This window comes from Lagopus leucura, unplaced genomic scaffold, assembly GCF_019238085.1.
Source record: "Lagopus leucura isolate 7727_CA_CO unplaced genomic scaffold, USGS_WTPT01 Super-Scaffold_100001, whole genome shotgun sequence".
Taxonomy (NCBI): domain Eukaryota; kingdom Metazoa; phylum Chordata; class Aves; order Galliformes; family Phasianidae; genus Lagopus; species Lagopus leucura.
Window position 1 is genome coordinate 59,674,668 of NW_024962262.1, and position 17,446 is coordinate 59,692,113.

General features: G+C 39.6%; 1 protein-coding gene across 4 annotated transcripts in view; it reads right to left on the bottom strand.

Annotated features, from left to right (window-relative positions):
• PHKA2 (phosphorylase kinase regulatory subunit alpha 2) overlaps nucleotides 1-17,446 on the bottom strand; it is a 38,269-nt gene that overhangs the window by 19,833 nt on the left and 990 nt on the right. For 2 of the 4 annotated variants that reach the window (XM_042866559.1, XM_042866557.1), the window contains exons 2-15: nucleotides 16,199-16,357; nucleotides 15,074-15,121; nucleotides 14,533-14,701; nucleotides 13,685-13,767; nucleotides 13,023-13,103; nucleotides 11,904-12,002; nucleotides 11,455-11,601; nucleotides 11,164-11,217; nucleotides 10,498-10,620; nucleotides 7,900-7,995; nucleotides 6,351-6,458; nucleotides 5,560-5,638; nucleotides 4,058-4,192; nucleotides 2,389-2,498 (exon numbers count right to left, since the gene is read on the bottom strand). In XM_042866559.1, the coding sequence (XP_042722493.1) occupies nucleotides 2,389-2,498; nucleotides 4,058-4,192; nucleotides 5,560-5,638; nucleotides 6,351-6,458; nucleotides 7,900-7,995; nucleotides 10,498-10,620; nucleotides 11,164-11,217; nucleotides 11,455-11,601; nucleotides 11,904-12,002; nucleotides 13,023-13,103; nucleotides 13,685-13,767; nucleotides 14,533-14,701; nucleotides 15,074-15,121; nucleotides 16,199-16,357 (1,491 nt within the window). Of the gene's footprint in view, nucleotides 1-2,388; nucleotides 2,499-4,057; nucleotides 4,193-5,559; nucleotides 5,639-6,350; nucleotides 6,459-7,899; nucleotides 7,996-10,497; nucleotides 10,621-11,163; nucleotides 11,218-11,454; nucleotides 11,602-11,903; nucleotides 12,003-13,022; nucleotides 13,104-13,684; nucleotides 13,768-14,532; nucleotides 14,702-15,073; nucleotides 15,173-16,198; nucleotides 16,358-17,446 lie in introns of all 4 variants that reach the window. The other 2 variants (XM_042866556.1, XM_042866555.1) reach the window with 1 other exon arrangement.

Below are 17,446 nucleotides of genomic sequence, written 5' to 3' on the forward strand. Positions count from 1 at the left end.
AGATGATAACTCCCATGAGGGAGAATTTTCTCAGTGATGAATTACAGTAGTCTATTATCTGAAAGACTAAAGTAGCCTAAATGTGGAAAGAAAAACCAACAGCAACAATACAAACAATAAACAGGCTTAAGTGCATGCTAAGGACCAGGAATTAACAAGTGGATGTCTCTTAGAAACACTCTGAAAGACAAGCAGAAAAGGAACATCTGACAGATGGTAGGGGAAAAAAAAGATGCATTCTATGTACAGTGGTAAATGGTGGCATTCTCACTACAAAGGAAGGCCAAAAACCACAACAAGAGACTATTATGACTATATCATCAGAAATGGAAATTTTAAAAAGCTGGAAAAACAATGAAAAGTATGACAAATCAGCCACAATGAATGTTAAAAGCACAGAAGCATTAGTGAGGGGTGGAAGAGGGAAAAGGCTGGAATGTAAAATAAACATCGATTGGTAAGACCCATTATGGACAAGGAGAAAACACCCTGTCAACACATCAGAAGTAACTGGAAAACACAGAACCTGTAGATCTTTCAATGAAGAGAGGAAGAGGATAGGAAGAGAGGACACAGATAAGCTGAATCAGTGCCCCTCTTTAATGAGAGATGAAAAGTAGTAAATTATGATCTGTAACATTGCTTTTAAAACAGTGACAGGAGTTCAGCCTGGGTTGGGAGGAAAATGTTAAATATCATGTAAATTCAAGCTGGTGAAGTATAAAGAAACTAATTAGAACAACTTAAGGAAGCAGCCAAAATGATTCCTGAACCACTGGTAGTTAGGTTTAAGAACTCAGCAAGAACAAGTCTAGACATCCAAAGAGAAGCAAATATACTGCCTGTGTTTAGAAAGGAAGGCCAGAGTAATGTAGACCAGACAAGCCCATTACCAAGAGAATTGCAAATGATAAAGCAAGTTGACCAAACAGTCAGATCAAAACCAAACTCAGCAAACCAGTCTAACTTCACTATTTAAGAGCAACAAGACAGCACGCAGAAGGAATTGGCAGACATATCCTGACTTCTGCAAAGCTTGTCACACTAGTAGGATGAAGAAAAGCATCCAAAAAGGCTGAACTGCTTCCAAAGCTGCTCTCCACTGGTAGTCATTAACCATTTTCTCAGGCTCAGAGGGTATTTAAATAAAAGCCGCTGCCCCGTTCCTAACTCATTTTTTCATTACAGAATTGGATGAAGTACAAATTACAAAACCAGAGAATCTGTGGACATTACTCAACTTCAACAAAGATGAGTTAATTACTAACCTAAGGAAAGTGAAATTAAACATAAACTCCACTCCATCAAAAAGAGAAAACGGAGGAGGATGTAATGTCTGACTGAAAAGTACAACAGAAGACTTTATGGAGGTTTTAGTCTAATATGGAATAAGCATGTCCCCGATTCGAAGATAAATGCCATTTTTGAATATATTTATAACAAGATCTAGATAAAGATATGTTTTATTTTGGTTTTGTTTTTAAATAACATCTCTGAGAAACTTTTCCCTAATTTGTAAAAATGGATACTGGTGTGGTGGAACAACACAACACAATAGGCAATCCTCCTGCATACAAAATATCTTACAAAGCCTGCTGCAGTCAATTGACTGGAGGAAGAACAAGAAGGAACATTACTTGCAGAAAAAATATGATTAAATCTGGACATTATGCAGCACTGCAGAAGCCATGTCAGTTGAGCCCACTGAATCTCTTTCGCTGGAATTTGAAGACTATATTAATCAAACATAAGGTCAGCAGGCTGTGAGCATTCTTTATCCTGTTCCAGTTGCACATGGATGGAGTAGATGACCTACTGGCCTTCTAGTAACAACTACTACAATAAGGCTACAAGAAGTGTGTAGTATTTCATTATATGTGTGAAAAGAGCCACTAATTCTGGGAGGATCCAAACTTCCAGCTACAATGAAAAGCACACTAAGCAGAAAACAAAGAATGTCCTTTACTCAACATCAGTGACCCTTTCAACAAGGGAAAGATTATGTCTTAGTGTCTTGGGGATTATAGTACTTGGCATACTTAAGTGAATGTACATTTTCCATCTAAGAAATCAGTAGAAAGAAAATGTTAAGTGACCTATTTTCGAATTATTTCATTAGAATGTTGGTTCAGGCAGGGATCAGTAACAAATCTAAGCCAAAAGCCAAAGAAGCTAGATGCTGTATGATGGAAGAAAGATTTATCAGTAGTCTTAATACTCTGATCATCCAAAGCTCTTAAAAAAAAAAAAAAAACACAAAGCAAAGTACATCTGCTTTATCAGCCCTACTCTATCTAAAATGGAATGATAGCACATGAAAGCAAAGTACTTCCCTAATGATTAGCCATTAAATATACAGGGATTTCCCTGCCAGATTTAGATGCTCACCTGAGGGGTAAAAGCAAATATTTGGTTTCTTATCACGTACAGCTTGGAGGTACCCAGCACTCCAATGTGTCGGTGTGGCCGTCCACTTAATTTCATGTTCTCATTCCGACCTGACAAGACAAAAAAAATATCATCTAACACTTCCTCTCTGGTTTTCTGCAACAGCCATCTTAGACATGGAGACCTATTTCATTTGTTTCAGCAAGGCAATAGACAGATAAGAGTGAGATGCTACAGAGTGGTATGTTTTGTAACAACCATCAATACAGTAGTCAGGGTACTTCAAAAGCCTGATTAAAAGTTTGGCTTCACTGACCATGAAATTAAGTATTCTGATCACAATCATTGCTCAGCACCCAAAGCTTCACCACCAAAAACTACAAGTATGTCTTCAAAAAGCAGACCATCAACAAGTAACAAACTGCAGTGCTTTCATTACAGAACCTTAAAATTCTTAACTGTAAAAGGCTGAAGAACAAATTTTGATTCCTTTCCTGGAGCTAATAAGCCCCACTCTTCTCACTGCAGCTTATAAGCTAGTGTTCTGCATTGCAGCTTTTGCTCCAACATCCAGGAGCTGACCTGAATCCATCTGACAAAGAACACAAGCCCAGCAACTGAATGCCTGAAAAGAAATCCTTGTGAACATTACCAAAGAAGTCACTGTTGAAAACAGTACATCTCTGTGTCAAGTTATCCTACTCATCCCCACTAGTGAAAGAAAGCTATTTCAAACTTCTACAGAATAACTGCAAACATCAGCAAAGCCCTGTAAATGTTAAACTTGTTAGAAGTTCCTTGTAATAAGAAAACAAATTACTTTCCCCAAACCGTATATGCAAGCTCCCTTCTTCACATGTAAGGCTCAATGTCTAACACTTACTTGAAGGCCCTCTTACTTTCTGTTAAAAAAAACAAAAACCACATAATATTGAGAAACAAACAAAAGCGTAAGGTATCTTCTTCCATGTTATCCATAAACTACATGACCACAGAAACATGCTCAAGACTGACAGAGAAGCATGATACAGCCAGCTTTCCTTGTCCATACTGCAAAGGAATCTACCAATGCTGATCGACTCCATCCCAGTTTTACTTTCCAGTAACAGCAACAGATTTGAGTCATGACTTTTTGGCCTGCTTGAAGTTGTAAAAGTAAGTTCAACTAGGAATACAGGCAACAAATTTTCACCAAGACCCCTTTCATTCCAACAAGTATTCACACCTTCAGTGGTGGCTGAAGGTTTATCAGATTTTCAACTTAACTAGAACAAGTTTGAGGTTTTGTGCATTTAGTTAATCAAATTGGCAGGCTCAGAGGGACCACAGGCCTCTAGGGTCACTGCTGAGAAACTGAAACTTTATATAAAGTCCTGGGGCTATAAAAGCCTTAAAGGTTTCTGGATTTGCAGACAGAGAGCTTCTGTGAGCTCCATTTGGCTCAGGGTTGGAAGAAACAACAGCAAGAACCTGATAGCCTAATGATTTTTCTTTTTGGAAGAATAAGATCTCAGTTTTTAAGACAGTTGTTCTAATTTTGTTAACCTTCTTCACACAAATGCGGGGTTTTATTTTGTCTTGGTTTGTTTGTTTTTAAATCAAAGAAATTGTGGCAGTGTGCAAGAAATATAAAAATACCCAGTATGGCAATAGATATTTAAATACCTACCTAGCATGGTGTAGAGATTACTTAGGATGCGAGCTGGCTGCACTCTGAGTGGATGGATATCAGCAATGCTCTGAACATTGATTCCATGGTCTTGCAAAAGATGCTTAATTTGATTAGTTTCTGCCAGAACAGTTACTGCATAACAGAAATCAGAAACACTTGTAAGAGCCAAGGTTATTCTTTGTAATTGCCTGCCTTTACTGTCACCTCCCAGCTATCGTGTAGCTGTCTAAAAATGCACAAGGGTTTTACTTCTTTCTTAATTTATGTCTTCATGAGAGCTAACAGGACGTCAGAGAGCTTTTGGCTCTCTACTTCCCCATACATATTGTCATTCTGTTCCATTCCGGATTGTATGGTAGCTCAAGTTGGAAGGGATCTCACAGGGTCTCTAATCCAACCTTCTGCTCAAAGCAGTGCTAGTTCAAAGGTTAGATATCATTTCTCTTCAATTTCACACAGTTTGGATTGTGCAGTCACTTTCAGGAGATGGGGCTTGCAAGGGGAAATCCTACTTGAAAATCTTTGTTTTAATACAGCACATCAATGGTTACAGCTAGGTCAATGGTGAACAAGTATGTTAGGATTATGACAATAAATGTTCCAAAGGCTGTACAATGAAAGAGGTAGGAAAAAAAAAAGTCCCCAGATTGCCAGATTGGAGGAATTTACAATCCAAGGCCTGATTTTACACTTTTTTTGCCCTTATGAGCTGGCTTATTGGTTTGGGACTGACAATTCATACTCTCTGCATTATAAATAGCAGTCAAAGAATGCTAAAAATAAGCATGCATTTATGCATCTAAGGGAAATTACACATTTTAGAGTAGCAAAATGTCACCACTATGACAACAACAAAAGATAAACAAGCTTTTGCTCAGCTTGCAATACCACTGAAGGCTCCTCCTGCTAAACGAGCTGATTACTTTTCCAGAATGACACAGGCGCTAGGAAAGCTTTTATGCCCAATTAGTTGGTGTTTGCCCTCAACTTAAGTATGTAGTTCTGGCTGCTCCTGCATTGATGAAAGCAGCAGATGCACCTTGATGCAGACAAAAAACAGGTGTAAGTCTGGCTGCCCTCTGCTCTTTAGCTCACTCCTCACCTCTGTGAACACAGAGATCTGCCCCACCCCTTGCTTTCTTGGGTCCTCTGAAAAGAGGCTGCATAACATCCTAACTGAACTGAATGGTTTCCTGTCAGCCCTCCTCTTTCTGCTATTACCCATCACAACCTTCCTTTTCAATAAAAAATTAAGTCCTTTCCAGTCTCTGACCAGTCTTAAAATCATGAGTGTTTTTTTTAAAAGATTTGTTAAAGCTGATCTTTCCTCCTAGAAGAAAAGCAGCTTGACAAACAACCACTTTCTCACAGTATCAACAAAGCGTCCACGTGCCATGCAAAGATCAGTATCATTTTAAAACACGTCCTTCTTAATTCTCTTGAATAGCAACTTCACCTTCACATAATCCAGTTTATTCACAATGTTAAAACTCCCTAACCTTGTACCACAACATCAGGTTTAAATCCAGTGGAAAATCTTCTGTTTAAGGGATCAATTTCACCTGCAGCCAGAAATCCCTAAAAAAAAAAAAAAAAAAAAAAAAAAAAAAGAGAGAGAGAAAGGAGACAAACAGAAATGAAGTAAAAGGCTTTTGATGAAGATTTCTAGAAGATTTCTTAACCAATTTTCACGTTTTATCAGGAAAGCCAGATTAAAGTCTGGTTTCCCCATCCCATCCACTAAGTACATTCAATGAAAATTATGTTGTAGTGGCTGTAATACTTCTTAGAACAATGCGAAAATGATTATGACTGACACAATCTGCATATCCATATTTTCTATTGTAGAGTTGTAGCAAGTAATGCAATGCTACCATGCCAGTGATTTTTCTGCAGTTCCTCAGGGATACTCAATTATTCACTTCCAAGTCCACAGCTAATACTGGACAATTCTGTAGGCATCTTATGCTGCAGAATAATGCGCAATCAAGTGGAGCTGAAATTGCAGAATCCTAGCTCTGGAACTGTCAAATCAGTATGGACTTTGTATTTCTTGAGCATATCTGGCAACTTACTGACCTTCATGAGAAACACACAATTTAGCATAATATACAGATGGTATGTTATCCATAATAACACAAATAAGCTCCTGAAAGCTCAAAGTCACCCCTCCACAGTTTTCATTGGAAAACACACTGACCCCTACCTGACAATCAAATTGTGCTTAAAGGCTAAGCCTACTCAAAACAAAATGAAATACAAACTCATCTGCTATACAAGAAATAATTACCTCTGCTAATAAGCAGCTAAGGATGTACAATGACTGACCCCAAAGATGAGGCAGCTTTCCCACTGGGATACGATCCACTGAGTGAGGATTTTCATACTCCTCATCAACCTGACAACAAAAACACAAAAAACAAGAAACTTATCTTAAAGTTCTGAAGAACAACCAATAACATAGAAGTATTTGTAAAAATACAGTCTATCATCCACCATTTCCAACCCGCTATTATTGACATCCCTTTCTACTGATTTCACTTCTGAGGCTGCACGCTACCTGGGACAAGAACCATGCTTCCTTTTCATACACCAAACTATTGAAGCTGGAGTTTGAATGAGGATTCTGCACACGAGTATAGCTTTGGTGTCAGGAGCTCCCCTTTCTTCTCGTCATTCCTTTGCTGCCTTCCCTTTGGGAAGCTTGTAGGGAATTGTGTCAGCTTTCCAGCTCCTTGCAAGATGATTCTTGAACTTCACTGCTGCCTACCTAGCTTTCTGAAGACGCTCATGGAAGTGCTTTCCAAAAACAAAGCCTATTCTACTGTTCTTATTTTAGTAAGAATGGTCTGTGGAAAAATAAGGAGTAGAATCTCTCAATTTTGCCAAACAGAAAACCAAAACCCCTGACTTGATCTTGCAGTATACATATCTATTGAGGGAGGAGCATACAACCTTCTAGATAACATCTTTATCAGAGCCATTTTAGAATTTACAAACGGAAGGCAAAAATTACACTATTTATTTGGCATATTCTTCCGATCATAAATGTATCAGAATTAACAAAAAGGCTCTGTACTGTTACACACTTGTTCCCAACAGAAAGGTAACTCAGAGCTTCAGTCTCAGACCTGTGAGAAAGACATCAGCTTTTGATACTCCCTCCCTAAACTCAGATCAGTCCAGAAGACTCCACACCCCCATTGGTTGCTGAGAAATCTGGAGTGGGAGAAGTCAGCAGGGAGAGATATAAAAGCAGGTAGCATGGAAGGAGATACAATGTTATCTGAATTTCTCTGTCACAATGAGAGAAACAGGTTAAACAGCGACAGAAAAGATGGGAAAAACAAACAAAACAAACAAAAAACAACAGAAAAAGAAACAAACTTAAAATCTAACATAAATCCCCATTCATTTGAAACCTGTTTCCATCTTAAATACAAGCTCTGAAAAAGAGCGAGCACAAACCACTGGTAGAATAAACAGGCAGAACAGCCTATGCTTTACTTCTTCTCTGAAATTCAATTTCTAAATTTCAGCAAAACTTCTTAAATATGCCTTATTATAAAGTCTTAGTAATTTTAAACCTGCTCCAGAACTTCCATAGACTCTTGGATTTCTATCTCCAGGATTTGATCATTTAGAAGCCTAAAGTTACCATTTCTCAGTGGGAACCGTGAGAGGTTTATCAGTAATTAATAATGTGCTGTGGATTGCTTTATTCATTTATTTATTTATTTTGTATTACTGACTTAGATTTATGAGCTATAGGAAAGTGGTACACTGATCTTCATATCTATACTTCACATACTGAAGGGGATGCTGCATTTTCACAATACCTTTTCTGAAGGGACTGCATACAGTTCAGGCATTAGAACTATTCCATTCTTTTCTCTGATGAGTATTCCTTCCAAAGCCTCTCTGTACTCTTCTACCTGGAGATATTTGTAAAAGAAAATTGACAATACACTCAGCAAAACAGAAACAATAAAGTTATAATTTCACTACTTCTCTGTTGAAAATTCATAAAAAGTAAACAATAAGGGGGAGGGGGGAAAGTGGATCACAGCTTGCTGATGGAAGAAGAGGCTTCAAATTGTCAAACACTGTTCCAAGATCTCAGTATTATCATTCTCCAAAGCATAAGCACACATCTTTAATCAGAAACAAACCAAAGCCTAAAAAAATATTGCAATCAAGAAGTCACTAGAAATCCTGCATAAAATTTGATCATGAAAATGAAGTGACACGGAAGACATCAGCACTAGCAATATCCATTAGAAGTGTATGGTTTAAGAATTGTTAGCTTTCTACCAAGCACATTTGTGTATGATATTCTGAATCCAACTTTGCAGAACTGGGAATTCAGTTTCTCTTAAAAATTTGCCCTAAGGAAAGCTTTAAATAGATGTAAAGCAAATAAAATACCTAAGTTAAACAAACATAAAATCCTCTTGTTCTCGTATCACTAGACAACATATTATTCTAGAACTGCAGAATGATTAAGGTTGTAAAAGACCAAGATCACCCAGTTCAACCACCAACCCATCCCCCCCACACCCACTGTGTCTCTCAGTGCCACATGTACATAGTTTTTGAACACCTCCAACGACAGTGACTCCACCACCTCTCTGGGCAGACAACTCCTACCCCTGAGCAATTCTGTCCTGGTAGGACTCTGAGAAGAGCAAGCAGAGTAAGACAACCATTGTAGAGTTAGCCACAGTAATCACCAGGACATGTAAATGGTCTAAAATTCAACAATTTCCATTTCTTTTTCCTTAAATCAGATTTCTTATTTTGCCCATTTCTTCACACTCCCATTCTAAGTTTTAACCACTACCAGCACCTGGCTCTGAAATTCTATTCCTGCCTATACCTTTCTGAGGAATAATCTCTAGCCTAATGCATGAGCTAAAGTACCACATATTCATGTCATAGTACACTAGTATTGTCAGTATCCTATCCTTATCCACTCTTGTTGAGTGATCAGGGTGCTTATTTTCCAAATGGTTGCTGCTACTGCAATTAGGCTTATGAAGCAGTAACTGTGGAAAACTAGACACCACCACCAGAGTGTCACGAGCAACTATGTGTAAAGTGTGGGAACTGGGACCAATTGTCCGTTCTGAGCACATCCTACCACGGACCATATGTACACAGTAAAAGCAATCAGGTACATAATGTCCCAGACCACCTAACTAAATTCTAAAGACTGCTTTTGAAAAAATAGTTTAATCAATGTGACTGAAGTTTCAGTAAACTCTGATTTTTCTCCTTATGAAACGTTACTTTTCTCTCCACCAGACTATTTCTACTGTGTTCAGCAAAGCAACCCATATTTTTAACATTAATAAATACTTCACTGTATTTTCATCTGTTATAGAAAGGTATTTTTGGTCTGAAATTCCTTGTTTTGTTTCTGATGGCATTTTATTTTTAAGAGATTTTATTTAGTAATCATAGTCCCTCTGCATACTGGGCAACTTTAAATCACATGTATTTGTTACTTCCTTCAAGCTGTAGAGCTCTTGATCTGAATACATTTAGTCCTCATTACTTGTTGCTCTTTTAATTTACCACTGTTCTCCAGGAACCACTACAACCTTTGAAAGGTTACAGTCAATCTAGCTCCCCTGATCATTCAATGCTCGACACAGCAAAGGCATGAATTACATAAAGGAATCATCAATTAACCTACAAAATCAGTTAAAATGAAATGGCTCCTGATAAGGGTCCTGATAAGGGTCTAACCCATCCCAAACCTCCCTAAATGTACCAAAAGACTGAAAGAACTATTAACGTTGTTCTCAGCAGCCAAGCCACAGAGATCAGGGAAGACAGAAGCTAGACTCATCTCACAATAATTTGGTGAGACATTATGGTTGGTGATAAAACAGAACCAGACAAATACGCCATGTCCAGATCAGCTCAAACCCTCCAGCCAACAGAGCCCCTCAATCTGACAGAGAAAGGGAACCCTTCCCTGTACCAGCGTGGACAACACTGCAGCTTTTCTCGTGACATGAACCTCCCAGTAAGGTCGGAGTGGTTGGAAACTGCTTCCAACCTGTTGCGTGAAACTCCACTGAGTTTCACAGGAACTCAGTGATTTCCAGTACTGTCTGATGCCAAAAGAGCATCAACACTGCAAGACATTCAAATAATAATACCTGTTACACTCCAGCCTGACTTGCATGTGGAAACAAATGTTCCATCCACATTCTCACCCAGCTGCTGTTATCTGTCAAACGTAATTCATCCACACAAATACATAATTTATACGTATGCAAATAGTAAAGGGTTCTGCCAATAAAAAAAAAGGGTCATGCGGACTTTTAAAGGTGGTAACTGATAACTAAAATAAACAGAGAAAAGCTATAATGGGGTGTTAACAGCTTTGCACTTCCATTCTAAGCAGTTTCTTCTCTCCTCACCTGAATTTTGTCCTCATTAAATACTCCATCAATTAAGAAGTATGTCCAGAACACCGGCCACTCACATTCAATATTCTCAAACAGCTTGAGCTCAGCAGGATCATAGTGCAATCTGCTTGGATCCTGGAAATTCAATCATGTTCTTTTAGTCACAGTGCTAAATTAGTCACTCAAACTCCATACACAATGAAAGCCTATTTTATACAAATAATTAAAACCGAGCAAGCAATAAAAATACAGCAGAAAGTTTCCACATAGCCTCTTGATTTCTTTTTTCGCATTCATTCCCAAACTTGTTTAATTGGTCTCCAGACAAACCAGCCCTTCTCAGACTCAGAATCTAGGTGTCAGCCAAATAATCATGCTTCTGCCCTACTTCATAATACCCTGGAGCATCTCAAAGGCAATTCTTTTCCTTAGGTGCCGTAAGCACGTCTAAGGGTTAATACCTTGCAGAATCATGAATTAATTTATCTCATTAATAACTGATGGTCTTTAAACCACTAGCCACCTTCAGACATGAGTCATTCCCAAGATTTACTTGGTTTACTACCAAATATCTTAATAGCGATACTGAATTTTGCCCTTGACGCAAACAAGCCAAAATAGTGCCCAAAAGAGAGAGCATTCTTCCTAAGATCTACTGAAAATATACATCAGAAGTACCTCTCTGGGTGTCTTGTAGCCATCTCGGAGAAAGCGACAGCAGCCATAGCGGCCCTATAACAACAGACAAAATTACAGAAATCTTAACATACTGTTTTTCCTGACAGACTGATACCAACATCTAAGTTGTGAGTTTCCAGTGCTACTTTGGGATTTTCCTCCCTCTGTTCCATGCATGGACCCACCAAGTCTGTCAATCCTAGATTAATTAGGATTTTCAATTAAGAAAAAAGGTTCTGCTTCTCCTTCCTTCTGAAAAATAAAACAAAACAAAATAAAGGAAATCCTTACCTGCAATTTGGATATGATTTCACTCTTGGTTATATTAACAAGGTTTATATCCTCCACTGCAAAAGCTGGGTATGAAATTATGGAGAGAAGGCCAGCATCTATTTCCTTTGACGTGGATGCCCTTGGCAACATGGAGTATAGTATAGACTGAGCAAAACGCAGAAGAGAGGGATATGAAATAATTTACTTTGTTCAAAAGGCTATGTAACGTGCAAAACAGAATGCACAATTTGCAAATGGAGAGAATTCACTGCATAACTGTTTTAACTGAGTTAACATAGGAATGTTTCAAACCAGCTCCATGTGATTTACTATAAACAGGATGAACAGCACAGTCTGAAGTCACCCTTATTAAGTTTACCATTCAGTTAACCAGCATTTCAATTAAGAACAGAATGGAATTGGAGATGGATTTTCTTCAAGCACTAGAAACAGAACACTGCTTTTACCTGACAATGTTCTACTTCATCGGGAAGAACATGAATCACTGATTTATGCCCTCCATGAGCTCCAAAAAGATCTAATTCGTCAATTGCTTCCAAAGCAGCCTTCAAAACAAATAACACCCACACACAAAAATACCATTAGATATCTTTTAAGCCAAGTACAACCCAAAAATCTGACATTTCCTCTGAAGGTTATTAGGCAAGACAGAAGTTTGCTCCACAGATATTGTTTCCAACCTCAATGGGAAGTATGTCAATACTTTTGAAAAAATAAACAATATTTTTGCATTTCCATTCGTAGGATCCAGGACTGATGTGCTGATGACCGTTCTTACAATTAAAACCTAACGCAAAGCAACAGGAAACAGTGCTTCTGCTGAATAATACCTAAATAATATTTATCCATAAATGCTTCTCCTGTTCCACGTTCCAATATAACCCCCCTCCACTTCAGTGGCAATTTGTGGCTCCTAGTTGCAGGGCTATTCAAAGAGGAAAGCTTGCTCAACATGCTCTGGGAACCAGCCTCTGCTAGTGCAGGGAAGAGCATGTTGCCATCTACCTCTCTTTCTGATATTATCGCTTCCCTAGGGAAAGAGAGATGAGATGTCTGCTCTCTGCATGCCTAATGGCCAACCAGCCATTAGGTTGTAGAGACACATCATGCCTGTCTTAACAGGTGAATCAGTACATCTCCTATATCTCAGCTATAATGCGTATGTATATGCCTTAGGAAGATATTAACAACCCACCCATTCATCCCTGTGCACCCCTATGTCAACCTGGAAGTGTCCTGGCTTTGCTGATGTGGGGTTTGCTGTGCCACATAGGGTATGGATCCGGAAAAGAGCAAGGAGCTTTCCTTTTAAAATCCTGTTCACTGTATCTACCACGTTCGTGCCTCAATGATTCTGCTGCACATTTTGCAGTCCCAGAACAACTGTACTAAGGTCCTTCAAAGTAAACCATTATCACAAGGATTTTATGTTGAATACTCAAAAATTCTGAATACAATTAGTTAACTGTTGCCAAGAAGGCTATGCAAAGGAAGCCGCTGGGTTCACTAGAGCTATTCAGAGTGAGGGAACAGCCACAAAAGAGGAGTCAGAAAGACATGCTCACTTTGGCCATCCCTACGGAGCTTGCGTTCAGTTCTGGGATGCCTTGGTTTGTCTTATCACCACGTTCCCAAATTCCATAATCCTGCAAGAATAACAACATTAAGAAAAAAATTGGTATGGTTACATATACATTTCCCTACCTCGCCTCCACACGCACAGGCTACCACAAAACCAGAACCTCATAGGAAACTTGTTTATCAGCCTTAAAAATAAAATAACAAGTGACTTCCAAAGAGCTCCTCTGCACGTTTAAAAAGCAGAACATAAAAATACATCCCAGCAGGATCACATCTGCAGTCATAAATCACTTTCTCCATAAAACACACAAAGACCTCCAAACTGCATGCTTCTCCCTGTGCCTCTGCAACTCATCACTTTCCAAAAAAGTTTGTAACACTCTGCTCTTTTCAGAAAGGCTCATGAGACATCAGGAATTGTTATTAATTACTACTGTGATGATAGAACAACTATACTTCATCCAGAAAACAGCAAATTCCCCCACAGCTGTCCCACCACCTCCAGAAATGTTGCTCACAATGTAATGACAAATTCTGACATCCTCTGATGGAAAAACAGGATTGTATTTTCAGTCACCATCAAGAAATAATTTTCAACCCACATCTAAGCTGGGTTCAGATGTCTTACACATAAATAACTACTTACAGCAACTTTGTAGGCAGCTTCTATGTAAAAAACAAGATTCTGAATAAAGGTAACTTCATCAAGGGTGAAAATGATACGTAGCCCTAAAAACAAGAGAAGAAGAAAGAAAATATGCTGTATTAGAACTATTTCCTCTTCAAAAAATTTCAAGCTTTTGTATATTTGTTACCAACTACCAACTACTATTCACAGAAATCAGTGAAAGACTCAAGTTGATTTCAAAGGGAGTGGCAACAAGCCTGAACATTTGCTGCCCATGAACTACTTCAAATGCCACCAATACACATCATCTGTTTCAAAAATACGCCCTCAGTGGAAACATGGCATTCATACACCAGGGCTACAGAACAGGGAGAGCTGAACCACGTCCAGCTCCTGAGAACTGGGGGGCCCAGCTCCAGCAGCAGCTGCACCATCTGCTTCATGCTCTGCCAGGAGACCACCAGAAGAGACTTATCCTCACAGAGGAAGAGCATGGTTGCTATGAGCAGAAAGACAAGCAATGCCCACAAGAAGAGGAACACAGACAGGCATCCAGCTTGGTGTAGTCACTCTGAATAAACCCGCTGGTCCATCAGACACACTCTTCTTTGACATGGTTTTGAATAGCTCTGAATAGAATTTGTACACCAACAAACTCTAAGAGAATGGACTTCCTAGGCAGTTACTGTAAGTGTGAAATCCTAACTAACAAACATCTCTTTCCGTAGAAATACTATTTTCTGTGCAATAACTACACAAAGATCTTTGAAGCTAGTGACGTTTTTTTTCCTCCTTTTCAATTGAAAGCTGTAAAACATGAAGACTGTAACAACAAGATAGTCAAGGCTAAAATATCTTCTGCTTACCTGATGCAGTCATCTGTGCCAAGAAGAGCAAGTAAAGAGAAGTGGCATCAACTTGCAGATGTCCCCACTGATCATCTCCAACCACTGTGGCACAAGTAGCAGAGTTGTACTTGGCGTGCAGGCAGTCCTTGGTACTCTGTGTGCGTTTGAACTTCTCCACCTTATCTACCTGAAAAGCACCACAGATTTCAAATGTGAAATTGTTTGGAGAATTTCTTCTGAAGTGTTTCACAACACGTTGTCTTAGATAGGGAGAAACTTGAGGTCCTAAATTTTGTTACCTCACATCAGCGTGTTTTGATCGATCATAGTGCATGAACTTTAGACTCTGCCTAAATCCACATCTCTTTGGGAAAGAGTAAGCTTAAATTACCTTGCTGAGTTCAGATCTTAGTAACAGCTATGCACCTTTGAGCAAATCAGTTTGCAAAGGCAACACTGTGATTTGCTGCAAACCTGATTTTAAAAAGGTACAAGCATGACCAGAGTTCGGCTTAGGCTAACAGCAGTGTATGTGCTGAGTTGTACCATGCATACATACCTGTCTCATCATGCACTGTAAGAGACCTCGCATCAGCTTCACAACGTTCTGCAGGAATAAAGCAGACCAGTGACACTCCTGTACTACCAGCCCTATCAGCTGTTAAAAAAAACATGCAAAAGTCACAGGTTCACATCCCATGTTAATGTCCTCCCAAAGGCAAAAAAAATGTATTAATGTAAAATGTTTTAAATGCCCTTTAAAAAAAAAAAAAAAAAAGATTTTTGTTCTCATGCTTCTATTTGGGAGAACTGATCTTTTCCCAGAGGCCCTCTCCAGCATGCAGAGTAACCTGTGTTCTTTCTATCTGGCTAAGGAAGTAAGAGGAATGTTACCCACTGTAAGAATAATGATTGTTAGACTGACAGATCCAGTCAACACTGGTAAGTAACTACAAGACACAGACACAGCCAGAAAACCTGTGGAGTCTCTTCGTCTCTTCATCTCTTTATACACCAAACGGATGACTAATGTAAAGAGACCTCAGTGCGTATTAAGAGAAGCACAGAATAAGCATTAAGACTAGATTTCGTCTTAAATTCTGAAAATTATTAAGGCTTAAAAATACAATCATGCTTTGCCTTTTTTGGTTCTGACCAAACATGTCTATACACCACATATGATTTCCGTGAGACTACACATGTTCACATTTCAAAGACAGCTGCTTTAAAGGGCATGTTTCTCCTTAAGGGGAAAAATGATAAATTGCCACCCTACGATACAAGCAACCTAGGTTTGAATTTCTACCCACAGCACACCTCGTGAAGGATCTCACAGTTTAATCAGGGAGGCTTCTAAACAAGGCCATAAAATCTCTTAGAAGCACAGTTTACAATAATGTGCTAAACAATGGGAGTTTTACTCCTACCAGTTTACTTTCAGTATATATATGGAGATGTTAGCCTCTCTGTTGCTCAGCTCTCCAAATCTCCTGGGGGGCTGCTAGGAACACAGACCATTCTGTGTTACATAAACACTGCTGTCACAAGAACAAAACATGTATTCCATGCTGGGAAAACAGTGCCACATCCTCGACATAATAGCAATGCAAGTACACCAAAACCATGACCATATGAAAAAAAGGCAAAACATAGCATAGTTGCTTTGCACTGAACTTTAGCATACCTGCTCAAGCTCATAGGCTTTGGCCTTGTCCTCATCCCGGTCTGCGTTCTTTCTGTAGGCCATGCCAAGCCCCCACACTGCCAGGATGCTATAGACATTGTCCCGTACCCACGCATCCTTATGGTCCGTACCAGCTGAAAGCAGCCCTGTAACTGGGTTCTGAACATGGTAGAAAAGGTAAAGAACAAACATTATTACCTGAAGTCCCATCTATTACGATAAACCACTTCTTTCCATATCAAAACATGTTGGAGGAGGGAGAAAGAAAGAATTTGGGGTTTTCATACTGGCTGCAGAATACAGCTTCTCATAGTTTTGCCCAGTCCTTTCCTGAACTCACACATGCGAAGTGCAAAATTTAGTTATTTGAGCACTTCAGGACACAAAGCTTATAGAATCCATCAGGGCACCCTCACCCAACCAGGTTGATGAGCTACGCCACTTGGTGACAGCCAAAGCACAATGAAGAAACACAAATCTAAACTGTGTGTATTTGGAAGGAAAACACGGTAACGAATTAACATTTGAAACTGAGCTGGGATCTGCTCTTGTCTGTGTGACCATGCTGTGGTATGGTCTTGAAGAAGTAAAAAAGAATTGCTTCTCTTCTAGGAAGTGGGCAAAGTGTTTCTGTCTCACTTGGTTTATGGAAGCTAAAGCATGAATGCATGCAAAGCCTTTTTATGTTCCAATGCAGAGAACGGCAAATTCTGGTAGCGTTCAGTAGCAACACCATTTGAGAACCAGAATACTGCATAGTCTCCTGCGTCTCAAACACTTCACAACATTTTTCACTTAATCATTAATTCCCTTTGCCTCGTTGCCATTAACTTTTACGCTTGTTTCTCAGCTGTGTGTTCACACAGAGCAACTGTTACGAATGCCAGATCAATTGCTGTGGCAGGGACACCTGACCCCTGCCCTGTCAGACACACCTTTATCAAACGCAATGTTCCCAAACACACTTCACGTTCTCCAAGCCACGTCTCAGAGAACATGAGCTCTGTCAGAGCACAGCAGCTTAATCTGCATGCTGCTGGATGCCGGGCACAAGGTCACCTCCACACGCCAGAGCTGTACAGCCCTGTCTCGGCGGCACCTCTGCCGCCTGCTGCTCTTCTGTCTGGCTGCTCACAGGACGTGAGTGGCTCAGTTCAGGCCCAGCTCCCCAGCAGCTGCTGAAGGAGCCCAAGGTCATCCTGCAGGGCCAGGAGAGCAGTACAGGGCAGCTCCCACAGCCCACCATGG